The following is a 26,168-nucleotide window of genomic DNA, read 5'->3' as shown; positions in this document are numbered from 1 at the left end:
AACTCTATCAGGCCCACATCACTCAGGCACGTGGGGCCATGTGTTCAGACCATAGGTTCAAGCTTACAACCATAGCTCAGCCGTAGGCAAACTACGGCCCGCGGGCCGGATCCGGCCCATTTGAAATGAATAAAACTAAAAAAAAAAAAAGACCATACCTTTTATGTAATGATGTTTACTTTGAATTTATATTAGTTCACGCAAACACTCCATCCATGCTTTTGTTCCAGCCCTCCGGTCCAGTTTAAGAACCCATTGTGGCCCTCGAGTCAAAAAGTTTGCCCACCCCTGCCATAGCTGTTGGCTATAATTGTGCTGGGAGGGCTCTGCCTCCAAGCTAGGACTTGCACGTGGCTTTGCCATGAGAGGACTGTGCCCTCTCATTAGTCCGAGGCTTAAACCTGTCCAAACACTTTGCCGCTCTCCACATTAATGTCCTTCAGTTTTGTCTACAGTTTAAAACATAGTGGGCGTTAGTCTGCCTTAATTTTCAGATCAGTTGTATTAACTGAGATGAGAATGAATGAGTCTAATTACCAAACATGATGAAGGTTCCGTGCACATGTGCCCACAGAGGCCCATTTGGCATTCTCTCATGTTGGCTCATATTCCTGCTCCCCTCCCTTAAATTTCATGAGGATTTGTTTCAGGGCCAAAATGGTGAACATTTTGTAAATGATGAAATAGAACTTGAAACCTTAGACTAGACCCCTGAAATCTTAGCTGACGTTTGTTTAATAGACACTGTGTTGCTTCCTAAATTAACTAAGCATATTCCTATCACATAACTTTTCTATATGCTCATAGCCATTGCGCCACCACCTGCATCTGGCCTTGTAGCGCTGTTAACTTCTCTCCGACAGAGAGCTCATCGCATGGCTCCTCACAGTCAGGTCTGCATTTCTTTCCACCGATGAGGACCCTCCGGTGGCCAGCACAATGGAAACACAAGCTCATACACCGCTTCCCTCTGGTGGCCTGGGCAAGGCAATCCGAGTGTGGGTTTGGACCTCGCCAACAACTAGCAGCGTCATAGCTGACACAGTTCCCTGAGATTAGCAGTCAGAATAGACTTCCAAAGGCATTGCCCTAATAAGCCTGCCGCAAGTAGCTTCCTGACATTCCCAGAAGCTCAGACGAAGTGGGCTCATGCAGACTAACCCTCGCCTTAACCCTCTCCTCTCCATCTGCCAGGAGGCCAGCCTGGAACTTCCAGGCATGAGAAGAGAAAATAATTCCTATTTGGGGAATAATTCCTGTTCCTCATCAGGGCACATGCTCAGTTATTGTCAGAGTCACGAAGAGGCAGGCAAGCCATTTCTAGAAGGTGAAACAGTTGCCAATAAAAGCTTCAGGCTTCCCAGGTCTTCTAAGCCCCCTGCCGCCTGCTCTCCTGCACTCTGCCCTGGGTGTGAGCACTCCCTTGAGGTCCGGCCCCCCCAAATCACAGCCTCTGTGCCCAGCTCTGCCAGGGCGTGGCTGGTAACCTCAGAGTACCCACCCAGCCCTAGCACCGCAGGTTTCCGGTACTCCTTGCCCTCTGGAATGCCCCTGTCTCGGCTGGCTCTGCCGCAGGCCCAGGCGGTGGGAAGCGGGCGGGAGTCGGCTTGCTCTCCTGGCACGGGCCCTGGAGGAGGCTGGCCAGGCCGAGCCTGTTAGCAGGTATGCACGTGCTTTCGTCCGCCTGCAGCCGCTCTGGGCCACAGGGCAGGCAGGGGCCTCCCGAGATGCCCCAGGGTGGATTTCATGCCACCTCTGCCCCTCTTTCTGGGACCAAATCCTCGATAGGCATTTAAACAATAATAGCACATTCTTGACTACATGGCACACCCAGGATACTCCATAACAGACCAGAGGGTAACATTAGTCAGTCCTGAGCACCATTACAATGCAATGAAACCGCTCTATTAAACAACATCCTAAAATTTACCATTAACGCGGGCTGCCCTCCGGGGCTAATATCAGGGCCTCTCCTGAAGCGGCTGAGTGAGTGGGGGGCTCAGCCATGGGGAGGTTTGGGGTAACCTCAGCTTTTTCCTCTAAAACTGTCTGACTTCTGGGTGAGTAGTATCCAGCGCCTCATTGCCCGCAGCAATAACTAGCCAAGTGCCGCGCCTCGCTCATTTCCCCTAAGGGAAGCTTCCTTTACCTTCCTCGCTCCATGTCCTCTCTCCCTCGCTCCCCAGGTTCCCACAGTCTCCCCTTTTCCTGGGGCATCCCCCAGCAACCTCTGCGGCTCCTTCCCCGTGTCCCGCAGCCTTGTCCGCTGGACATTCTCCCCTCTGGGCCACAGCCCCTTGGCCTTTCCTGCCACCACAGAGCTCCTGGGGCCGCCACCAGCTCCCCAGCCTCCCCTCGGCCCTTGCGCCCCCCCCCCCCCCGCCCCCCCGGCTCCACGTTGGATGGGAAGTTCCTCTAATACCACCTCTCTCCCCCTGGAGTCTTGGTCGCAAAGGGGAAGAAACCAACCTCCCAAGACTCTGAGTCTAAATCCACACCCACCACCTCATCTTGCAAAAGCCAATGCCACCACCTCAGCAGTCAGAAGTGGTGATGGAAGAGTGGTGATAGGTGATCGCTCCTCTACGCTCCTCGTTCCAGAATCAGGGATGTCAAGCTCATGTGCATGGACTCCCAGCCCGACTAGTTCCACGCACACAGACACCAAACTCTCCGTGTGCGCCCTGGCCCAGGGGCAGGAGGCCTGTCCGAAACAGCGAACTCTCACTGCAAACTGCTAAGGCGTGGAGGGTTCTCCTCGCGTTCCCCTCAGAGCGGCCTGCGGGGCAGGTTGGGAAGGGTTCCCAGAGCGCCTGCAGGTGGGTGAGTGGAAATTAGGGTTCCGGGCCTGGAAGCCCGCAGTCAGTCATGCTCCTGCACGCCAGCAGCCCAGGGAAGGACAAGCTCGCTACCCGCCTACCTATGTGAGTGCTTACACATTTCACCTCCCAACGGGTGGGTGGAGGGACAGAGCTATGTGCTTCGGGCTGGGCCCATCTCTGCAGCCGTTTTATCAAAAGCAACTTCAAGAGTGGGGGACCCTCTCCCAAGCCAGGGCAGGTGGACCAGCTCCCACACGGCCCCAGCGCAGGCCCATGCAGCGACAGAGGGGAGAGCCTTTATGTGTTTCTGTGGGAGGCAGGAGATTTATTTCTCTGTTCCCATTGGTATAGACCGGTGGTCGGCAAACTGCGGCTCGCGAGCCACATGCGGCTCTTTGGCCCCTTCAGTGTGGCTCTTCCACAAAATACCGGCTCTTCCACAAAATACTGACTTCTGCGCATGGGCCACGAAGTTTCGATCGCACTGTACGTGTGCCCGCACATGGTATTTTGTGGAAGATCCACACTCAAGGGGCCAAAGAGCCGCATGTGGCTCGCGAGCCGCAGTTTGCCGACCACGGGTATAGACAGACCTTTTAAAGCATTTTATAGAAAATCAAACTTGCCCCGAGCATTATTTAAAGACACAAACACTGCATTCAGTTGCTAAAACCGAAGACCTTGGCTTCCGTTTGCACAGCGAAGCAGACGTCAGGGAAGGCCCTCAGTGAGCAGCAGGCTTCGCGGTTGAACAGGCCCAGGCGGTATGGGGGAGCAGGTGGGGGAGCAGGGGCTGGTCCGGAGAAGCAGCCCCCACCTCCAGACCTAGACTCTTGGCACACGCTCCCAAGAACATCCCCACGCTGGCCCTACAGCCCCCTTTCAGCTTCTTACCTCTGATGCCACCTGGAAGGACGGGCCCTTCTGCTTTGCTTGAATTCAAGTTGTTTGCAAGCTGGATCTCAGGGCAAAGCCCAGAGAGCGGAGCTGCCCACTGGGAGATGGGCAGGGCTTGTTTGGCTCAAGGAGGCCCTCATGAGCCCTGGCATGGCTGCCCTACATTGGTTTAGGCATTTTTAGGAACCAGAATTGAATTCAGTAGCTATTGACCAAGTTGCAAACTGCAGAGAATAGAGAAATGAAGGTCTCAGTCCTCATCTTTCGTTGTAAATAAGGGAGCAATGAGACTGTATGGGATGAGAAAAAAGGAGCCTATGGATGGGTTTCCCACACCGCTTCCTGGGGACACCTTTATCTGTTTTAAAGAATAAACAGGAGTTTGCCAGGCAGAGCAGGGAGGAAAGGCATCTCCCCCTCATGCCCCCTCCCCCCGAAGGTGGAGCATATGGGAGCAGAGAGAATGAGCTGGACGGTCTCAAAGGCCTCCTCGCTTAGGGTCACTGACCTGCTCTCCTGACCTGATAACTTTCCAAACATATTCTTAGCAAAAGGGAAACCTGTCAAGCCTGTCCTTCATCTGCTTTCAATATGACCCGGAGACTCAAGGGAGCCATCAAGAGCCAGGGGAGAGGACCGAGCCCACCAAGGCTGACCAGGCCAGGAGCGGTCACTGAGGCCGTCTGCAAGGTGGAAACAGAACTTCAAATGGCTGGAATGACGGCAAAAGCACAGAGAAAGGAAGAGAGAAAGACCTCAAATTGAAGAACGGCCAGCTGAACGTTTTCAGGAATCCGAGGACATTTGTCCCTGGAGCCTCCGCCAACCCTGGGGGAGACACATGACTAACCTGGGACTCCGACAGAGTAACTTACCCACATCTCCGTGCAGGAGTTTCCAAAAATATCTGTGCAGCTAGGATGGCCCAGAATTTTAAAAGATGTGTGTGTGTGTGTGTGTGTGTGTGTGTGCGCGCGCGCGCGCACGCGCGCGCGCAAATAGCACTGCCAGTATATGCTGAAGGTCAGATATACAGTATTAGAAAATCTTTTCCTGGTATTTCAACAGTCAGCTACCATCGCAACGATGTAGAAAGAAGCTTGCCTGTTGCAGAAAGCTGTCATGACTCTGAGGTCCAATGTTAAAGCACTTTCTAAATAGGTGGGACACATCCCTTAACTTGTTTTCTAGAAGCGGGCTTTTCACCCGCTCCCCACCCGGAGCACATCTGGGCTGCCCCTGCTGGCCTGGGCTCTGGGCTCCTGCTAGCCAGCGCTGCCATCCCCTCCAGCCGCCATCAGGATCATGTCCCCGGACCTCACAGCCACAGAGAGCTGTTCGCCCGTATCTGTCAGATCAAGGAGAGGGGGTGGGGGAGGGGGAGATGGTCAGTAGGACACAGGGTAGCACTGATGACTGCTTATTGGTGGAAATGCTTCGCTGGAGCCCCGAGGGTGAAGGCAGGGAAAGCAGGCATCACTGGTGTTGACATTGCCGTGAGCTGTCATGCAAAAAACCAGCTTCACAAAAGAAGTCCACAGGACATCAAGGCTCCGTGAAATCCATCAAAGGGGACTGTGAGGAACCGAGGCCAGAAACAGTAAGGCCTTACAGGACGGGCTGCAGGACAAGGCAGCCCTCCTTGCTCCTTTCAGCACTTCCAGGCTTGGGTGGGTGAGAAGGCATCCAGCCGCACGGTGGCTCCCTGGACCACGCGAGGATGCTGTGACCGGGCTGATTTGTGTTAAGGATGGTTCAGAAGTGGAAAAGTGATCATAACCTGGCCACTGGGACCCTGTCATCATATCTGGCTGCTTGTCAGCCACACACCGGACAAGGACACAGGGACTGATGTCATGTGAGCTCTTCATTTATTTTGACCTTGACTTAAGTGGAGTGAGCATTGTTTTCAAGAAAACACATGTCATGTAGGTTGTCTAAAAATAAAATGCATTTCAATTTTTTTTTAAAAGAACATAAAGCAACATCTGATACAGCTCTTATCCCACACCAATCCCCATCATGGTGAAGAATCAGACAGGAGAATTCTGGAAAATGTGCAGTTATTGATTAGCCATCAAAATGACTTGAGAAAAATTAAATAATTTGAAATAACCCTTTAAGGTAAGAAGAGAGGTGGTACATCTTTTGTTTCACAGGTAAGATAGTGGGGACACACGAAGGTTAAGGGTATTTGTTGTTGCCCAACCAGTGTGATTCAGTAGTTGAACCAGGAGGGCACAGTTCAATTCCTGGTCAAGGGCACATGCCTGGGTTGTGGGCTCAGTCCCCAGTGTGGGGTCATGCAGGAGGCAGGTGATCAATGACTCTCTCTCATCATTGATGTTTCTATCTCTCTCCCTCTCCCTTCCTCTCTGAAATCAGTCGAAATATATTTCTAAAAAAGGGTGTTTGTTACTTGTGGCACGCTGCTGCATAGGTTCTCCTGGGCCTGAGTTCAGCCTTTCACTCCTAGGGACTAGCCTCCTGGCTCTTCCTGGGTAGACCAGTGGGTTGTCTGTTAATGACCCTGATCAAAGCAGAAATAGGACAGGAAGACCGTGGTGGCAGGGGAGAAAGAGCTCTCGGGTTAAAGTTGCAGCACTGACTCATGACGTTATTTCACTAAGACTCTCTGGACTTCAGTGTGGCTTAACCACAACATTCTGAGAAACAAGCGAGGCATGAAAAGCGCCCATTTCGAGATGCCAGGAAGAATTGTCAAAGGCCACATGTGAGGACTTCAGGCAATCTTCTCTCATAACTGAACGAGAAAAGAAAAGAATGTGGGGGAAAGAGAGCTTCCGGAATTCCAGGGGAGCAAACTGGTTCATTCAAAGGAAGGTGTGCAGAGACCTCGGTCACACTTCCTTCCAGTGGGTTTGGAATAGCGAATGAAAGGGGGCTGCTGGCCAGCAGAGCAGGGGATGGACTGCCGCTAAAGGGGCTGGAATGGAGACAAAGGATCGCAAATAGGAAGCGAACTTTTCCTGAGTCCACATTATAAATCGCTGTCATCCCGCATCGTTTCCTAACCCACAACTGACCACAACCGCAGTGTGAACGGTTTCATCTTATTGGTCATTAAGTCACCAACGAGAAGCTTTCTTAATGAGTTATCAAAGCCACATGGAAACTTGTATCAAATGTCCCAAATAAGATGAACCAGTGATGGCAATCCTGGACTCATGGAGTTGTTTGTGGATCTGGCTTAGAGTCAGACATGTTTTCAGACTTTAAACACGGACTCCTGGCACCCATGAATGCCGCTTGTGAAAAAGAGAGGTAGGAGAAATGAGATATGGCAACTTTGCGTCTTAAGGAAAAGCCAAGCATTTTCCCTGCTAACCAGAGCACGGCTAAGGGGGGAGGGAGGGAAGGAGTTTGCCTTTTGTAGCGGGCTGCGCTTTTCCTGAAAGTCTCACAGGCAAGGGGGGTAGCGTTTGGGTCCTTCTAGAACCTACCGTAGCTGCAACCAGACCAAGCTCATAGGCACAAGCAGGTGGCCATCCTGCCGGCAGGGCCATCTGCCACAGAGGCTCTCCTGCTTCATTCTGAAAAGTCGTGCTTTTAGGAAAAGTGAGTCCAGGTGTCTGGGCCACCACACTGGGGTCTGGTGCTGTGCATGGGGAGGTTCCCAAAGGCCTGCCTCCTGACACTGCCCCACCACCACCACCCCCCCCCCCCCCCGCCCCCGCATCCCTCCATCTCAAGGAGCATGGAGAGAATTCACCCTTTGACCACCAGCTGTTAGGATCGGAGGCACTTACTCACCCACCAACCATCCAAGGCAATTAAGAAGGATCACCTCTGAATCAAGGGCAAGTCATCCGCTAGATTCCTGCCCAGGGTTTGAGTGGGTGGAACTGCCTCTGAGAAAGCCCTTCTTAAATGGATAACAGTGCTCTGAAAATCTTCACTGAAATGGTCAGTTAGGGCCACTACGGTGAGGAGGTCTGACCCTCCCCTCCACCATGTTTTCATGGGTCTCCCTTTCTTCCTGGCGATGATGCGGTCTCCTGGTGCCAGTGGTGCAGGTCCTGGAGCACCTGACGCCCCACCACCGGGCTGCAGTGCCTGCCCCTCCCAGAACTCTGCCTTCCTCTGGGCCCTCTCCATGGAGACAATTAAGTTCCCGCATTTGTGCCACTGAGACACGGGCTGGAACGTTTGTCTTGAAGTTTTCTGCCTGCAGTTGAATTTAGAGTTCCTGAGTCTGGCCTATGTTTAGTCTATCTCTGTTCCCACTCGCTCCGCCATAGAAACTGACATCCCCTGGGTTTCAGGAAAATTACTGAGTCCAGAGTGGGAATGCCTAGAGGGTACTTCACCCAGAAGCAATGTCAGTCATCAGAATTACCTCGAGGGCTGCTTGAAACACAGAGTTGGGCCCAAGGATGTTCACTTCTAACCATTTCCCAGGGACCTGCTGCTGCTGGTCGAAGACCACGCTTTGAGCACCACTGGCCTACCTGGAAATTCCTCCTTCTTCCCTCCCTTCCTACCCATGCCTCTTCCTGAAACCCCCACAAGAGAGGAAGAAGGGAGGGCCTTGTTGGCTGGTGAAGGGATTATAGGAGAACCGAATTAAACAAGAGAAGAACTTGAATAACCTACCAGAATTCTCAGAAAATATAATTTCTTAATTTTTCCTTTTATGAATTAGCCTTTTACCTATAGCAGAGAATTTTTCTCTCAAAAATGCAATATTTTATCTTTAGAACAGGACCTCAACCTTAATGCTTCCTTCTGATGAGAATTAAGTATGTTTTCTTTTTTAAAAATTTAGATACACATAATTGACATATAACATTATATTATGGTGATTGCCCAGTGGGAGGGGTGGAGGAGGAGGAGGGTATAGGGGGGATAAATGGTGATGGATGGAGATTTGACTTGGGGTGATGACCACACAATAAAGTGTACAGATGATGTGTTGCAGGATTGTGCACCTGAAACTTAATTTTAATTTTGTTAACCAGTGTCACCCCAATAAATTCCATAAAAAGGGAAAAACACATTAGTTTCACGTGTACAACATCATGATTCAGTATTTGTATACGTTACAAAGTGATCACCACTGTAAACCTAGCTAACATCCATCACCACACATAGTCACATATTTTTGCCTTCTGATGAGAATTTGAAGAGTTGCTCTCTTGGCAACTTTCAAATCTGCAGTATAGTTTTAACTATCGTCTCCTTGCTGCACATCACATCCCCAGGGCTCATTTATCTTGTAACTGGAAGTTGGTACCTTTTAACCACCTTCATGTTTCCTTCTCACTCTGGGTTCATCTGCCCAGTTATTTGTTGAGGGCCTACTATGTGTCAAGGACTGTACTAATAACAACTAAGTGGTTTATATGCATTATGTGAAAGGAACTTCCCAACAATTTTGCATGTATATGTTATTAGCTCATTTTACATGTGAGCAAACTGAAGGTCTTGTGGTTGGCCCAGGCCACAGAGCATAGTATAGGGATTCAAATCCAGGTCTGATTCCAGAGATGAAACTGTACTACCTTACATTGTGTTACATTTTTTATAATATTATCTTATATTATAATCAGTTACAAAGTGTGTGATGTTACATTTTAAACAATTCTTCTGCAATCCATTCATTCATTCTTATATTTATTAAGCAAATACTATGTGCCATGCACTATAGTTAGGTCTGGGGAATACAATAGTATGTAAGATAGAACTTTTCAAAATTCATGTTACCAGAATGCTTTGTGAAATTTTAGTTTTTTAGTAGTTTGTTCTTTGATTAAAATTGTTCAGGAAAATACATATGCCATTAAGCCCAGAATTGCATCTCTTCTTCCTTTACTTCTAGCAAACCTCCTATTGAGTTTCTATAAACTCAGTTTAACAAATTTGTTTCATATTTTTCTTAAAGAAGGAGCATGTATTGTGTTAATTATTTATTTTTGAATGGATGATACATTTAAATAATCAAAATTTAGAAGAAACATTGGGTATCAGTGAAAACTAATCTTGCTTTCACTCAATACCTACAGCCCCAGATCTCCGCAGAGACAACCACATGAACTGTACTGTTGTCTCCCTCCTTCCTTTCTTTGTTTATTAGCACCAACAGGTGTTGCTTTCTGCAGAGTGTTCTCTACTTTTCTTTTTGATGCTATAACTTGAAGATCATGTCAAATCAATCAGTGTAGCTACCTCTCTCTTGTTAACAGATGCACATAGAAATAATTTTTAAATGTACCATAGGGTCTTTAAGTAGGCCCTGTTGATGAGCATGTAACATGGTCCAGTATTTTACTATTACAAACAATTCTATGATGGCTCCCTCCCCCCCTATTTATCTCAATCTACACATGAGCAAGTCAATCTGTAAGATAATTTGCTGTAAGGGGAAATGCTGGATTAAGGGTAAATGGTATGTATATTTATACTTTTGAAAATGTTCATTATGGAATTTTTCAAGCCATACAAAAGGAGCTAGACTAGTATAATGAACCCCACATACCTGTCACCCACGTCAATGGTCACCATTAATCCATGGCTGATACTGTCCTATATAATAAATGGCTAATATGCAATTTGTTCCCTTGACCAGGAGTTCAACAGGAAGTTCGACCAGGGGCGGGGCCAGCTGGTCAACCACCCGCAGCCCCTCCCCCCAGCCAGCCCAGCCCAATCGGCCTCTATCGGGGTGGGCCAGCCGGACCTCACCCATGCATGAATTCGTGTACCAGGCCTCTCTCTATATATAGAGAGAGAGAGAGGGAGGGACCTGGTGGCCTCTAGATAGATGATTGATAGATGGATGATAGATAGATAGATAGATAGATAGAGGCCTGGTTTATAAAATTCATGCACTTGGGGCGGGGGGGGTCCGTCAGCCCAGCCTGCACCCTCTCACAGTCCGGGAGCCCTCACGGGATGTCCAACTGACGGCTTAGATGGGGAAAGGCCTAAGCCAGCAGTTGGACATCCTTAGCACTGCCTCGGAGAAAGGAGAGGTTCCCACCACCACCCCTGCACTCGACAGCTGTGAGCCTGGCTTCTGGCTGAGCATTGCTCCCCCTGTGGAAGCACACTGACCACCAGGGGACAGCTCCTGCATTGAGCGTCTGCCCCCTGGTGGTCAGTGCATGTCATAGTGAGTGGTTGAGCGGTCTTAGCATATCATTAGCATATTATTCTTTGATTGATTGAATGGCCAACTGGATGACCGGACACTTGGCATATTAGGCTTTTATTATATAGGATATATAATGTTATGTATGCTCTGCAACTCAAATTATTTTGAGCTAACCTCAGACATAATGTTACTTCAGTGGTAAATGTTTTGGCACTACTTCTGAAAAGTAGGGGCTTTAGAAATGTGTGTGTAACTTCATTATCAACCTAAATTAAATTAATAATAGTTTGTCATTTATTAACCCCAGATTGTCTCACGAAAATTATCTTTCAAAAAGTCTGTTCTTTGATGCAGAACCTAACTTAGGTCCACCCATTCACTGCAGTTGGTTAAGTTTTTTCTTAATCTTTTGGTTTCCTCCTCCATCTCTCTCTCTTTTTTTCTTTCTTCCTTTTATAACATTATTATAGAAACTGGGTAAATTTGCTTCCAAAGTCTAGATTTTATTAATTGTATCCTCATAGAGACATTTAATATGTTCCTCTATCCTTTAGGTCAAAGGTGAAATACAAAATTAACTTGCAGAACTTCTTAAAATAATAATAAAGAAAATACAACATATCAGAATCTGTATGGTACAATAACTATATCAGTAACAAAGAAAATGAAAACAAATGAATTAAAAACTGAGAGCCCTGGCTGGCTTGGCTCAGTGGATAGAGGGTTGGCCTGCAGACTGAAGGGTCCCGGGTTTGATTCTGGCCAAGGGCACATGCGTGGATTGTGGGCTCAGTCCCCAGTGGGGGGCGTGCAGGAGGCAGCCGATAGGTGATTCTCTCTCATCATTGATGTTTCTATCTCTCTCTCCTTCTCCCTTCCTCTCTGAAATCAATAAAGAAATATATTTTTAAAAATAAATAAATAAAAATAACTGAAGCCGGTTTGGCTCAGTGGATAGAGCGTCGGCCTGCGGACTGGAGGGTCCCGGGTTCGATTCCGGTCAAGGGCATGTACCTGGGTTGTGGGCACATCCCCAGTGGGAGATGTGCAGGAGGCAGCTGATCGATGTTTCTCTCTCTCATTGATGTTTCTAACTTTCTATCTCTCTCTCTTCCTCTCTGTAGAAAATCAATAAAATATATTTTTAAAAAAATAAAAATAAAAATAAAAATAAATAAATAAAAATAAAAACTGAGAAAACTAAATAAAATAAAGTTAGCCAAAAGAAAGAAGATAAATGCAGCAAATAATGTTTCAATAATTTTTAAACTTGTTTTTTAGTCGCATCATTTGAGAATTAGGAAATCATTTTGTAATTTGCAACTATATAGACAACATGTCTAGATATTATCAGAGAGATAAGTTTTTCCACACGCTTTTATCTGAATTTCAAGATGTTTGACTGTCAGTGGAAATTCAGGTTAGGAGATCATACTTCGGTTCTTGGTGAAAAGTTAGGGGTTCAGGGAGGAATGGGGGGCAGGCTGGATCCCTCACATCCAATTCTGTCTGGGCTTACGTCTTGGCCCTCTGGCAGGCGATGGAGTGGCCGTGGGAGGAGGGGCATTTCATATCCGGAAAGATACTTGCATGGCTCTGCCATCTGACAGACTCCCATTCAAATCTCAGCGGCATCATTACTGTCCGGGAGGCAGTGCGCCCGTCTCGGATATGGTCTTCACCATAACATCCCTGGCCTCAAAGGGCTGAGGGTCAAGTAAGGTGCCGCATAGAACTAGTGTCCAGTAAGTGGGAGCAATGAGTTGCGTGTTGCATGATGGAGACTCTGTGTGTGTGTGTGTGTGTGTGTGTGTGTGTGTGTGTGTGTGCTGGGGGTGGGAGTCTGAAATATCTCCAGACATTGAGCGTCAACCAGGAGAAAGCAATGCAATCGCTCTCCCTTCTCTGTGGCCCACTGCGTGTTAAACACAAACACGGCTGCCCCAGCCTTTCTGCTGTGCCTTCCTTCCAGCCCGTCCTCCACCGCTGCCTGCGCTGCAGCCCGACCACCTCCTCAAGAACAAAGTCTCTCTCCGGATGCGCCGCTCCCTTCCCCAGGCCTAGCGTCCACCTGCGCCCTCTCCGCAGGGTGCCTGGTGGCCCTGTCCCCGCGCCTGTGCTCCATGCAGAGGCCCGGGCTTCGAGTGCGGGAGGCCTTCTCTCCACATGACTTTTGTTTCCTCGCCCAGAGAGGGTCAGAGCACAGAACCTCTCAACAGGCCGTCGCCCCTGCAGTGCTGGGCTGGGACCTTCTGTCCCCTCTCCAGCAGAACAAAGGACTTGGCATTATTCATTCGTTTGGGCCATTTTCTGGGTTCATTTCCTGACAGAGTCGGGTCTGCGGGGCGAGGCGGACAAAAAGCCCACCTTGCAAATGCCTCTCTGGCGCATGCCTCGTGCCCTCAAAGACCAGAGAAGTGGCCGTTCCACCACCCCCGCCTCTCGCTGCGCCCTCTGGGCTGGGGCTGCCTCTGGGTGGGGGAACCCCGCAGATCCCTACCACCCCCCCGCCCCGGGTCCCAGGTCGCCCCAGCGCTGGCCCGGGGCCCTCCACCAAACTACCCCCGCGAGCTAACGCTCAGGACGAAGCTCCACGTCACCCGTGCGCCACGCACCCAGGGGAGGAAGGAACAGCGAACCAAGTGGGGTCCGCGCGCTGGTGCGGCCCCGGGAGGCCGAGGGTGCTCGCCCCGCGCCCCCGCACCCGCTGCTGCGCGCCAGCCGCTCCTGGCGCCGGGGAGGCGTGCGTCGCCTCCTTATATGGTCAAATGACACCGGGGTTCGCCGGGCGGAAGGCTGCGCTCCAGTCGCCAGGCAGCGGAGCCGCGGAGCAGCCACTTCGAGCAGCCACGCCGGACTCCCACCCGCCCCGTCCCGTCCCGTCCCGTACCGTCCCGTCCCGTCCCGGAGCGCCTGCCGCCCGCGGTGAGTGCCGCCCTCCCGGCCACCCGGAGGGAGACGGGCTCCAGCCGCACGGCTGGGGGCAGGGAAGCCAAGCCATTGGGGAGACCCGGAGAGGGGCGCCCAGCGTGGGGGAGACCCGGAGAGGGGCGCCCAGCGTGGGGGAGACCCGGAGAGGGGCGCCCAGCGTGGGGGAGACCCGAGGACAAGGGAGCCGGGCCGCGGGAGAAACCCGAGAGACCGGGAGCCGAGCCGTGGGGGCGATCGGGACGCGGGGGCGCCAAGCGGTGCGGGAGACCGGGGACGGGGAGTCGAGCGGTGGGGGAGACCGGGGACGGGGAGCCGAGCGGTGGGGGAGACTGGGGATGGGGAGCCGAGCGGTGGGGGAGACTGGGGATGGGGAGCCGAGCGGTGGGGGAGAGTGGGCGAGAAGGAGGCTGATCCGTGGGGTGGGGGGCCTTGGAGGTACTGCAGGCTGGGGGACCCGCCCCCGCCCCATCCTCGGACGGAGAACCGCAGTCCGAGTCCAGGTCAGATAGGTCTCCGCTGGGTGGAGAGCAGGGGCTGCGCCACCCACGGGCGGGTCCCAGGTGGAGAGGTGGCCGGCTCTCGACCCGGAGGCCTCGACTCTGCCCGCATCTGTCTGTGCGGGTGTCTGAACCTCCGCCTTCAGTAGAAAGAAGCGGAGCTTGCATGTGGCCTCACGCACTAACTTGTGCAGAAACTGAAAAACTAAACCCCTGGGTTATCAAAATCGGCCATTTTAAAAGAAAAGAACCTCTCATCTTACGGTGCGCCTCTGTGACATCCTAGCTTACCTGGAATTGCCGACAGAGAGGTAAACGCCGTTTCCTCTTAAATGAACAACCCGTTTCCTCTCAGATCCACCCTGGGTTCCCGTGAAGGGGAGCCGGGTGGGCGAAGGGGCGCCTGCACCGATCCTGCGGGATCACCGCCGTGTGGGCTGACAATCAGGAGATCCATGTTCAGACACAAGGCAAAGCCTCCGCTCCTTTGGCACTGCCTCAGTTTACCTGGTTTTGAAGTAACGCGTTAGAAGGAGGCTTTTCTGTCCTGAAGGGGATAGAGACCAAGAAACAGCCGAGGCAAGTCTTAGGCGCACTGGGACTCTGGTGGAACAATTAAACTTCCATGAAACCAAAGTCGATGAAGGACATTTTACTGTGTATTTATATAGAACGGTTTCCACCTTGTCTTTAGATTTAGTCAGTGCCTCAGTTTCCTCAACTGGAAACAGATAGACAGTGTCTTGTTTGCAGGGTTGTTTTCGAGCCTGCCCGTCCTGAGCAGTGTGTTCGTATTTGATGTTATGTTTGTTTTTACAGATAAACGGAAGCACAGAGAGGTTACAGTGACTTGGTTAAGGTTTCCCACTCGTAAATGCCCGTGGTCCTGAGACCTGAGCCCAGATAGCATAACTCAAGATCTGGAGGTCTAACCACTAAGCATAGGGCACACCTGGATATGCATTGAGGTTGCATACTTTGACCCAAGATTGCTTGTGAACTCACTTCCAGAACGGAAAGAACTCTAACTGGCAGACAGAAATGCCCAGTGGAATATGGAAAAGAATGAGACGGGGCCTCGGGAGGCCTGGGTTCGATTCCTGCCGGCACCAGGGTCGGTTCCCCAGCCTCCCTCCGAGCTCAGGCTGCCTGTTCGTCGGCCAGGGGGCTGGAGTAGGAAAATTTCTCTGACTCAGATGCCACGCTTGGGTGAACACAGGGATCTCGGATACTTCCTGTGTCGTTTCATTAGGAGAATTTTCCGAAGCGCGTTTATCAGATGGAATTATACTGAGAGGCCACTTTCTCAAGATGACCACCTTGAACAAAATGCATGGACTCTTCTCAAGCGCCTCCGAGCCTGCTCTCCCAAAAGACCATACTGGCCCTGTGATTTTTTTTTGGGGGGGGGGGGGGGCGGGGGGGGGCGGTCGATGAATTGGCTCTGTTGTACTGAATTATGGGTTTGGACTTTAGCCCCTGTGGCAATTGATTTTATGTCAGCTTGACTGGGCCATGGGTTGCCGGGACACACATGTTATTTCTGGGTGTGTCTGTGAGGGTGTTTCTGGATTCGATTAGCATTTGAGTCAGGAGACTGAATAAGCAGATTGCCCTTCTCCTTGTGGGTGGGCCTCGTCCAATCAGCCGAAGACCTGAATATAACATGAAGGCCCAGCAAGAGGGAGCTCCACCTGCCTGACTGCCTCGCCGGGCTGTGTCCTTTCCGGCTCCGGCCTTGGACTAAGCATCCGCTCCCCTCGGGCCTTGAGCTTTGAAGGAGAACTCGCACCATTGGTTCCTTATTCTCGGGCTTCACACTCCTGTATAGTCACTCTCCTATTCGTTCTGTTTCTCTGGAGAACCCCGACTATTATAGCTCCCCAGTAACTTGTTTAAAAAGTCTCCCACCAACTCTTCATCTTGTTTTTCAAGATTCCGTCATGCCTTTGCTACTGCTGGTCTTGATTTTCCCTTTGCTGTAAACTATGGTGTCCTCTTGGCGATCTAATGAGGGGTTCGGGGCAGCATTTGGTCTCTGTCGTGAGTCCAGTTCTGAGGGGAACTCTCACACCTGGCCTGAACTTAGACATCACATGTCATCACACTCGTCCTCATTCTTTACTGCCCGATGTAGTCTGTGACTTAAAGATCTCCTCTTGGCTTATGGTATGAAGTGAGGCAGGTGAAGTCTATGCCAATAAAAGGAGCAGCTGCCCTGTTTCTACAGGTAAATAAAATTCATGTCCAAAGGCATCCTTGAAGTCTGTAAATATTTAGGTTTTCAGTCAAAAAAAAGAGAAGATCTGTCTGTGATGATACCACTTCTAGAAAATAAGACAGCCACCCCATGCACAGAGTAGCGGGACACGTGTGAGCGATCTGACAGGACCCGTGTTCAGTGGTGTGCTGAACAAGCACCGTGAGGTGGCGGGGCTGGGAGAATGAAGAGGCCAAGGCCAGGCTTTCATGAAAGTTGAGGTCACCAAAGGAAAAGGCCATTTGGGGGTCATAGCAGGTGGAAGGCCAGGCAGACCACAGAGCATAAACAACAAACTGCCTTTTAGAGACTGGGTTAGGGTTAGGGTCAGGGTTAGGGTTAGGTTTTTGGCGAGAGAGAATGAACGTGTAAATAACTTGCTCCCATGTTCCCAGGAAGGCAGTGGTAGAGCTGTAGGGTGGATCCCTCCTCACCCCCAGCACTGAGATGATTTATGAGCCTGAGGCAACCCGCCATTCTAGCTGCATAATTATGCTTGTCTAGCATCGACTGAACTGACATGTTTGGAGATTAACTGACAAGATAGTATCTGGAAGGTGATTTAAATTCTTTAGGCTAGCGTTGGACTGGAACTCTTTCATACATTGTATGTCTTATCTCAGTTTCCCAGGACCTAAGCCAGGGCGTGGAAAATAGTGGTTACCTCATACATTCCTGTTGACTGAATTTAAAAGTCCAGAGGACATCAATTCTTGCATTTATGGACTTAAGGTCAGAAATTTGACATTTATTATGTCCCCATTTCTTTTCAGTATTCCATATTTAAAAGTGTATTTGCAGGACAGCAGTTACCTTATTCAAGCATTGTCTCTCACACAAGACATTTCTTTATCAGAGACCAATCAGATTTTTGTTTTGTTTTTGAAAGTTACCAGTTTACATATCAAATCATGATACATCCCTGACCCCTGTTCATAGACGTACTCAGTTCAGAGTCGTTCAACTAACCCATAAATATATCCTATTGCTGTAGGCACAGTCAGTCTTACAGCTTACCAATAATCTAAAAATCTGTTTCAGGAGAATTCTAGGTACATTATTATATTTTTTAAAATAGCAACATCTCTTGAACTGGCCCCCTCCCCACTCCCTTTCACCAGAATTTTCACTTAAAAGAAGGAGTTAGCTAGATTAATGAAAAGTGCTGGCAGTAAGTGTCCTGCTTTATAGTCATGCAGTGTCTAAGGACATTATATAACTTATTGATAAATCTCACCCCCATCAGACACCATACATAGTTATCAAAACCTTATTGACTGCCGAACCGGTTTGGCTCAGTGGATAGGGCGTCAGCCTGCGGACTCAAGGGTCCTGGGTTCGATTCCGGTCAAGGGCATGTACCCTGGTTGCGGGCACATCCCCAGTGGGGGGCGTGCAGGAGGCAGCTGATCGATCTGATCTCTCTCATCGATGTTTCTAACTCTCTATCCCTCTCCCTTCTTCTCTGTAAAAAATCAATAAAATATATTAAAAAAAAAACAAAAAAAAAACCTTATTGACTATATTCCCTATGCTATATTTTACATCCCTGTGACTATTCTGTAACTACCAATTTATACTTCTTAATCCCTTCACCTTTTTCACCCAACACCCCCTCCCATCTGGCAACCATCAAAATGTTTCCTGAATCTACTAGTAGAGTCTGTTCTGTTTCTGTTCTGCTTGTTTATTTTGTTTTTTACATTCAATTATTGATAGGTATGTAATTATTGCCATTTTATTGTGCATATTCTTATCTTTTTTTCTTTCTCTCTACAACGCTCTGGTTTATTGTTGACAAGCGATGGCATTTCCTAGCTGGCACCCTGGTGGTTTTTAAAGGTGGCCCTGGCTTTGTCAGGACTGACTTCTCTTTAGGAACCGAGTGTTAGAGGACTGTCCTAAGTCACAGTTGATCTAGAAGACACTTGGGTTTGGAGGGGGAGAAGGGAAAGGGCATCTTTGGGGTCAGAGCAAAGTAGGTAGTTTAAAAAGAGATCATTGGAGCCCTGGCCGGTTTTCTCAGGGGTTAGAGCCTTGGCCCGTGGACCAAAGGGTCCTGAGTTGGATTCCCCATCAAGGGCACGTACCTGAGTTGCAGTTTCATCCCTGGCTCTGGTCAGGGTGCACGAGGGAGGCAACCAGTTGATGTGTCTCTCTCACATCGATGTGTCTCTCTCTCTCCCTTCCACTCTCTCTAAGAAATCAATGGGAAAAAGTGTCCTCGGGTGAGGATTAACAAAAAAATAGAGAGATAATCAGAAAGGAGGCAAATCTGGCTGTGTTAGGTCAAGGTGGCCCAGCGGGTCGCCAGCGTGGGAAGAACGGGGTGAGCTCCTGAGAAGCAGAGGCCGGGGCAGCATGTCCGGCAGAGGCTGTCCGCCATGCCGGCCTCTCCTCTGATGCTCAAGAAATCCTTCGGGTCAAAACAAGTGGACGCCGTCTGGCTGCCCATGTCCTCGCCTCTCCTCCTTCATCTTCTTCTCACCACTGCTCCCTCCTTCCTTACCGTCTTTCTGTGCTCCTCCTCCCTTCTCTTCATGCTTCTCCTCTCTCTTCCTAGTTCTGACACTTTCCCCCTCAAACTTTGTTTTATAGTTTTTGAATCTGAGAAGATAAAAATTACCCACATCTAAAATCTGTAGACTTTTAAGTCGTAATTATTCTTAGTAGGTAAGCCCAGCGCATCTTTGCCCCATGGCTCTCTGAACTTGATTCTTGCATCTGACTGAACGAGGTGGGGGCGGGGGGGGGGGGGCGGGGGGGGCTGAGGGAGATGCAGATCACAGCGCTCGCTCCCTGGGCCTCCGCCCTGCCAGCTGCGCCTGGGACGTGCCTTGCCCACTGCAGTTCGCGTGGCCTGGAGCCAAGCCTGTTGCCTAAGATCCAGCTTTTTCACATGCCCTGGCTGTTCAGAGCCCGGGGGTATGACACCGGAGAATGACTTATCCCTCGGAGGGATGGGAACTCCAGGACGCTGCACTTTGGACTCATCACTGAAGTAACACGTCAGCAGCCACACCTTAGGTTTGGGTGGCTCCTTGCAGCTGTCGCATCTCTGCCAGCACTGCTGTGTGCAGGTCATGGGCAGGAGGCATATACATATACCCTGTCAAGAGGGGTCCTGGGCTTCAGCGAGGGTCAGCGATCATGCACAGTTAGGTTGAAACAGCCCTTATTGAACCAAGACGCCCTGTTTTTATTGAAGAAACAAGTCAGCAGTGGACTCTGACACCCAGGGAACATGTGTGGAGTCGTTGCCCTCAGTCTTGTCCCCACCACGCTGTGCGCTCTCAGTGGGCCCTCTGTGTCTCCTCCACACGCACTGCAAGCTTGGGGAGCTCACGTGCTAAACCCTTGCCCACGGGCACATCGTGTTCGTGACCAAGGCCACGGGCCCTGCTGTCCCAGGCCTTCGACTACCTTTTCCGCTTCATCTTTGCCGTTCCTAAAGTGGCACCACTCACTCCCATCTTCCCGGGGTGCCCACCCACCCTTCCCTGTTGCTTGTCTCCCTGCCTCTGCTCACTCTGCCCCTTGGTCTGCAGGGCCAGCTGCTCACCGTTCCCAGCACAGGGACCATCTCCTGCAGGAAGCCGTCCTGCCGTCCCAGGAGGGGAGCTCAGCTCCTCCCTGGCTATGACAGGGCAGCCCTGTCCTGGGCGGGAGCCCGAGAGTCTGACATATGTCTGTTTTCCTTCCTAGACTGAAGGTCCTTCAGGGAGGGCCTGTGTCTTAATCACATTTGTGTCTCTAGCATTTTGCATCACTTCTGCCACCCAATTCCAGCTCAACTGATGCTTCTTGAATGAATGAATACTCAGGTGCTTCATGGGATTTGAAAATGGAAAATGACAGGGGCTTCTCCTGAAGGACTGTAGGTAAACTTTTCCTATGAACAAGAAGCTTAGGATTGATAGTGTCACTTAAATACACAAGAGCATATCCCACTTGGTAGCATTTGATGAAGGGAGAACTGATTTAAACACTATGACAGAGGAGCTCTTTGTTTTTTCATTAGCTTATGGGCTACTTACTTTTGATTCTCAGGGTTGGTGCTTCATAGAATTCTCTGGAAGTCCAGAAGAGGGCTTCTCAGATAACGTGTGTCCTGCCCTGTTCCTAATTAATGATGGGTGCTCACCTTACATCTAACCTGTCGCTTTAAGCTGAAGTGTTCTTCTAATCATTGAAATCATAGTCACTTCTTAGAGAAGATAACAAGCCAGGAGCAAGAGAGACCCATCAGCATGAGACGAAAATCTACAGACAGGGGACCCGACCCCCTGGGCCAAGCGCCTCATCCCCGTTGGGCCTTCTGAGCAGGTCGAGGCCTCACTCCTCCTGCTGGGAGTCAGACTCAGTGATGACACGCTGCCTTGGGAGAGCCTGCGTCACGCTTTGAGCAGACGTGGAGCCCCCTCCTCTTGCTCAGAGTGACTCCCTGCAGTTATTTCTGTCCTGGCCTTGTGCACTGGGAGGAGGTAAGCAAACAGGTGCCAGGTGTATGAGCGTCATGGCCATTACCTTAGAGGAAAGAAGGTTCACCCTTTCACCAGCTGAGAACATAAACATGGTGCTCTAGAGAGATTATCGGTGAAGCCAGCAGGGCCTGTGCTTGTCCCAGTCCACATGCAACCACCTTGCCATTGAGACTGGGAGTTTGTTTTTTCAAATTTAGATGGCTAGCTCATGTGAAAACTCATGTGAATCATCCTTTTTCATTAAGACTCCTGGCCGGCCAGTGTGTTGTTCAGTGGTTAGAGCACTGGCCCACACAACCAAGGGTCATGGGTTCGATTCCTAGTCAAGGGCACGTGCTTGGGTTGCAAGCTCGATCCCTGGCCCTGGTCAGGGCACGTGTAGGAGGCAACCAATTGATGTGTCTCTCTCAAATCGATGTTTTTATCTCTCTCTCTGTCTCTCCCCCACCCCACCCCCCCACCCCCGCTTCCCTCCTTTCCAATCTCTCGAAAACTATCCTCCGGTAAGGATTAACAACAACAAAAAGACTCCTGGGCTCCAGTTTTTCCTCCATGAAATGAAACTAGAAAATCTTGGGAGTTGCTGGCAGCTTTTAAAATTCCACGATTTGTCGTTCTGTCTCCTTTCGTTTTTATTTCAGTATATCCCTGTTTCCTCCTCCCTTTCATTTTTATTTCAGATTCTCAAGGCATTATTCTTATATTTGTGTGAACAAAATGGGCATAAACCTCTGGTTCCACAGATAAATGGCAGCCTTTATTGGAAAAATACATGTGTTGGAAGGACAGTGTTCAATCGTGATGAAATAAATGACAGCCACTTTCAAAACTGAGGAATTACAGGAGAGCATCCGGTCTTCTGCCAGCATAGCTCCTGCAGCCTGTGATGGCTTCTGTGCAAAGTATATTCAGTGTCTCTCTCTCTCTCTCTCTCTCTCTCTCACACACACACACACACACACACACACACACGCCCACACCTTTCTTTCCCAGGCACATTACCTCTGCTTTCCTTCTCCTAAGCTCCAAGGGCCCTTCTGTTGCCTCTGTAACTTGTTTCTTGGGCCCACGCAGCCCAGCTGGCGCACTTCTTCCCGGACTCACTTGTACCTCTGTGACTTTCTAAATAAACTTTTGCTAGTAAAAACAAAAACAAAGCATATTTATATGTTGGGTCACAGAATAATAATTCAAATGCTTAAGAGCCTCATCTTGTGATGTTATCACAGGAACATCCAGACAGTGTTTTCTTTAACTCCAGGAAGAGCAGTTCAGGAGGCTGGATCTTGCCACATGTGTCCAGCTGCACATTCAATACTCTTGGAAAAAACCGTTCCATAAATCTGGAAATAACCAAGTCCGGATACTTGAGTCATGTTCATTTCTTGGCTTACAGTTGTCAAGACCTTGTATATACAAGAGTTCAAAATTAATAAACACTGTCATATCTGCTGCTATTATAAACCAGGCAACAATATTTTATTTGCATCTTAGGGTATTATTATGAAATTTCACACTTAAGTGGTTTGAAATGACGGAAAATTGAACCAAGTTTAATTAGAATTCATGAAACATTGCTCAGAATTACACAGCCAGTCTACATATTTAACAATTTATTGTACTTTTTGCTTTTCACAAATTAAATATTGCCACTTGAGAACATATTCCTGCAGAATATCAGCTCTGTGTTTCCATGCCTTGGAGGTGTCTCTCCACACTGGGTATTTCTGGAAGCTTCTAACCTGTACGGAACGGCCCACGAGGAGGAGGCGAGGTGAAAACCTCCTGTCCCCCCCCCACCACCACCTCCTCACCCCCACCCCCGTTCCTCTCTGCTCACGCACACTCCATGCTCACCCTGGAAAAACGCAGTGACTGGCCTGAGATGCATTCTTGTTCCTTTTGGAAAACTGGGAGGCATTGCCTGGAGAGGCCTTTGCCTGCAGTCCCGGTGCTAATCCCGTTCCTGGAAGCCAGCCTTCCGAGCCCTGTGCTCAGGCGACCCGGCAGTGGGAGGAGGATCTCCATCCGTATGGCACTTTTTCTGTGCTGGGTCGGTGCTTCCCTTTGCAGTGTCCAGGTCATGGGTAATGAATGCTCTCTGATAGGCCTCTAACCGCAGGTTTACCCACTCCAGACCCTACCTGTGCCGCTGCGGTTTCTTACTATTCACATGCAGGAACCCGTGGAACTCATGGAAACTTCGTAGGAGTGAGCTCTTTGTTGGTGTGCCTGCCTTTCTGTTTGGGGGCCAGGAGGCAGGGAGGACGCAGGCCCTGTCACACATCGGTACACATTTGAAGCACATGCCTGAGGGGTCGGCAAACTCTCGTAGCCAAAACTGAGGTGGCTTTTTCTGACACAGTCAACGATACAAAACTGCCTCCAATGAATTTTTTTAATAAAAGTATTGAAAATTATGATCATTTCAAGGCTGAGTTAGTTACTCACCAGAGGAGGGAGCCACCGGTTGGCCAGAGGTGACCCTGAGGGCCGCCGCACCGCCAGGGGCTCAGCACACGGCATTCGCAGGGCGCTCACTGTAACACGCGTGTCCTCTTCTGTTCGGTAGGCCGCGGAAGAGCCGGGTGTCAGAATGGAGCGCTTTGACTGCCACCATTGCGAAGAGTCTCTCTTTGGCAAGAAGTACATCCTGAGGGAGGAGAGCCCCTACTGCGTGGCCTGCTTCGAGGCCCTCTACGCCAGCACGTGCGAGGAGTGTGGGAAGCCCATAGGCTGCGACTGCAAGGTACCCGGCCCCCAGCAGTGCCTGTAGCTCCTGCCCCCCCCACCCCTGCTCCCCAGGAACCGTGGGCTGTGTGCATGGTTGTGCTGAAGTCCCCATCTGCATCCCCTGGTGAAATCCCATCCTTTGGAGCCCCCACCATCACTCCGAGGTCGATCCTTCAGGGTCTTTTCAAGCCTCTTCCCTCCGCTGGTTCGGTCTCTGCCCACTCCTGCTTGCGTAGCACGTGCACAGTGCTTTCCCCGGGCATTTGTGCTGAACGTCCCACATACACGTCTCAGGTTTCGGTATCCATGTCCTTATCTCACACCCAGCCCAGCTCCTGCTGCTGCAGCTTCCCTGAGGGCCACGCACTTACTCATGTTTGCTTGGCCCTGACTCACGGGGAGCAGGTGCTGCTCAGCCCGTATCTGCGGGTGAAAGTGCACGGGGGAGCCGGAGCGGGGAGCCAGCAGCGGGCACGGGAAAGCAGGAAGCACTGGCATAGGAGGGGCTCTTCCCTCTCTTGGCAGAAGGTTGGGATTTGCCCTTTTATTTTCCAGGGGAAAAGCACACGTGTGGGAATTCCCTGCTTTCCTGCTGTGAGGGCGCAGCAGGTTCAGCCAGGGCCCTGGCCCTGGGTGCCGCCCGCCCGGCTGGGTCGCGTGTTGGGAACGCTGGCCTGCGCTGCTCAGCGTGTCTTCGGTCCACAGTGGCCCCTGAAGGACCCCCTGGGGCCGCTGTGTCTGAGAGTGCCCTCTTCCCCGCAGGCCCACCACTGAAACACACACAGCGCTGTCCATGATGGTCCCCAAGAGCCACCGATTGGGCACAAAGTGGGGTCACTTTGGAATCTCTAAAGGGATTCCCAGATTTTAAGGCAACTTATGGCATGTCCCCATTTCCTGCTCTCATTCCTTTGTGCTCTTGTGGGATTGTGTCACCCTCCTCCGCTGTTATAAATGTCAGTACCTCATTGCTGACTGGCCGAGCCAGGCTGTGCACAGATGGGCTGTTCTAATCCATCCTGTGCACGGTTCCTGCATGTCTGTGCTTTGCCACCTCAGTCCTAGAACAGGCAGTGAGCTGGGGGCTGCACCCTCCGTCCCTGCTGCCTGGGGTGTCGTGACAATTGTGGGATCGTTTCCATCTTGTGCGGAAAGAGGCCTTTGTCCTGAGCAGAGACAGGGGGTGTGCAGTGGCCACTCCAGGCCATGCGGCAAGTGGCTTTGCTGTCAGAGCAGGAGTGGCAGCCAGGGCTCCGGACAGGAAGCTCAGAGGGGGTCCTGCGTAACCTGCAATAGGTTCGGCCTTCCGGCACCGTGAGCACCTCGCTGATTGCGAGTCTGCAAGTTGAATACCGTCTCCAGCTTTTCCTGAGGGTGTCCCTGCCTCACAGCCCTCAGTCCCTGTTCGTTTCCTGGGCCGAGCATGCCGAACTGCCCGCTCCAGCCTGGCTGGCTCGCCAGCTGTCTGCACTGGGGCTGACGACCTGAACCCTCTGTGCTGTCTTCACATTTCTCAAATGGAGGTGACACCAGGGTGCCACTTCCTGGGGGGCTTGGGTATGTAGACATGAGCCCTGAGCACCGGGAATGGCAGCCGGCGTCACTGTCAGCTCCAAACTGCCGTTTCCTGCCAACAGCGTCCCTGCTCTTCCGTAACGTGTTCCCTCCACACACCTCTCTCTTCCTCAGTTTTCATTATAAAAACATCAGTGGAGATGTCTGGTTTGAGGAACAACTAATTGGCAGAAACAAATTATTATTTCATAAAAGCTTTACCTGGAAAAGACGTAAGTAGCTGCGAGGTTAACTTATTATTCTAACAAAAAACAACTGTAGTTTAAAGGAAACGTTTTGGATATTTAGAGGTACTCATCCTTGAACAGAGACTAATGTAAAAACAAAACAAGCCTGTGTAGCTCATTGGGTTGAGTGTTGACCTATGAACCAGGAGGTCACAGTTTGACTCCTGGTCAGGGCACATGCCCTGATTGTGGTCTCAATCCCCAGTGGGGGCATGTAGGAGTCAGCCAATCAATGATTCTCACTCATCATTGATGTTGCTATCTGTCTCCCTCTCCCTCTCTGAAATAAATATATATATTTATTTCACAAAATTCGTGCACGGGTAACGTCCCTAGGCCTGGCCAGCAATCAGAGCCAATCGGGGCCTTCCAGCTGTCGGCCGGGGCCTTCCTTCATTCCACGCTGCCCCCTGGTGATCAGCACATCATAGTGAGCAATCGGTCTTCCAGTTGAACTCCCGCAGGGACAATTTGTGTATTAGGCTTTTATATATACAGGTGTATTATAAATAAATAAATAAATGGAAATAAATTACTATTTCTCTAATATGATTTAGTGGAAAGACCCTGAAACCTCCTTATTCTTTAGCACATACTTTATGAGCAAACACAAGAATCCTCCGAA

General features: G+C 50.4%; 1 protein-coding gene across 2 annotated transcripts in view; it reads left to right on the top strand.

Annotated features, from left to right (window-relative positions):
• The window catches only part of FHL2 (four and a half LIM domains 2), a 72,739-nt gene that overhangs the window by 15,433 nt on the left and 31,138 nt on the right, over positions 1 to 26,168 (top strand). The window contains exons 1-2 of one of the 2 annotated variants that reach the window (XM_070429848.1): positions 13,657 to 13,761; positions 23,581 to 23,757. In XM_070429848.1, the coding sequence (XP_070285949.1) occupies positions 23,605 to 23,757 (153 nt within the window). In that variant the 5' untranslated portion in view covers positions 13,657 to 13,761; positions 23,581 to 23,604. Of the gene's footprint in view, positions 1 to 13,656; positions 13,762 to 23,580; positions 23,758 to 26,168 lie in introns of those variants that run through there. The other variant, XM_070429846.1, reaches the window with a different exon arrangement.

This window comes from Myotis yumanensis, unplaced genomic scaffold (genome assembly GCF_028538775.1).
Source record: "Myotis yumanensis isolate MYYU_CA2020_CCGP unplaced genomic scaffold, mMyoYum1.0.hap1 SCAF_11, whole genome shotgun sequence".
In the NCBI taxonomy this organism is placed as follows: domain Eukaryota; kingdom Metazoa; phylum Chordata; class Mammalia; order Chiroptera; family Vespertilionidae; genus Myotis; species Myotis yumanensis.
The sequence above is the reverse complement of the archived record's forward strand: the minus strand, read 5'-3'. Positions and strand labels throughout refer to the sequence as shown.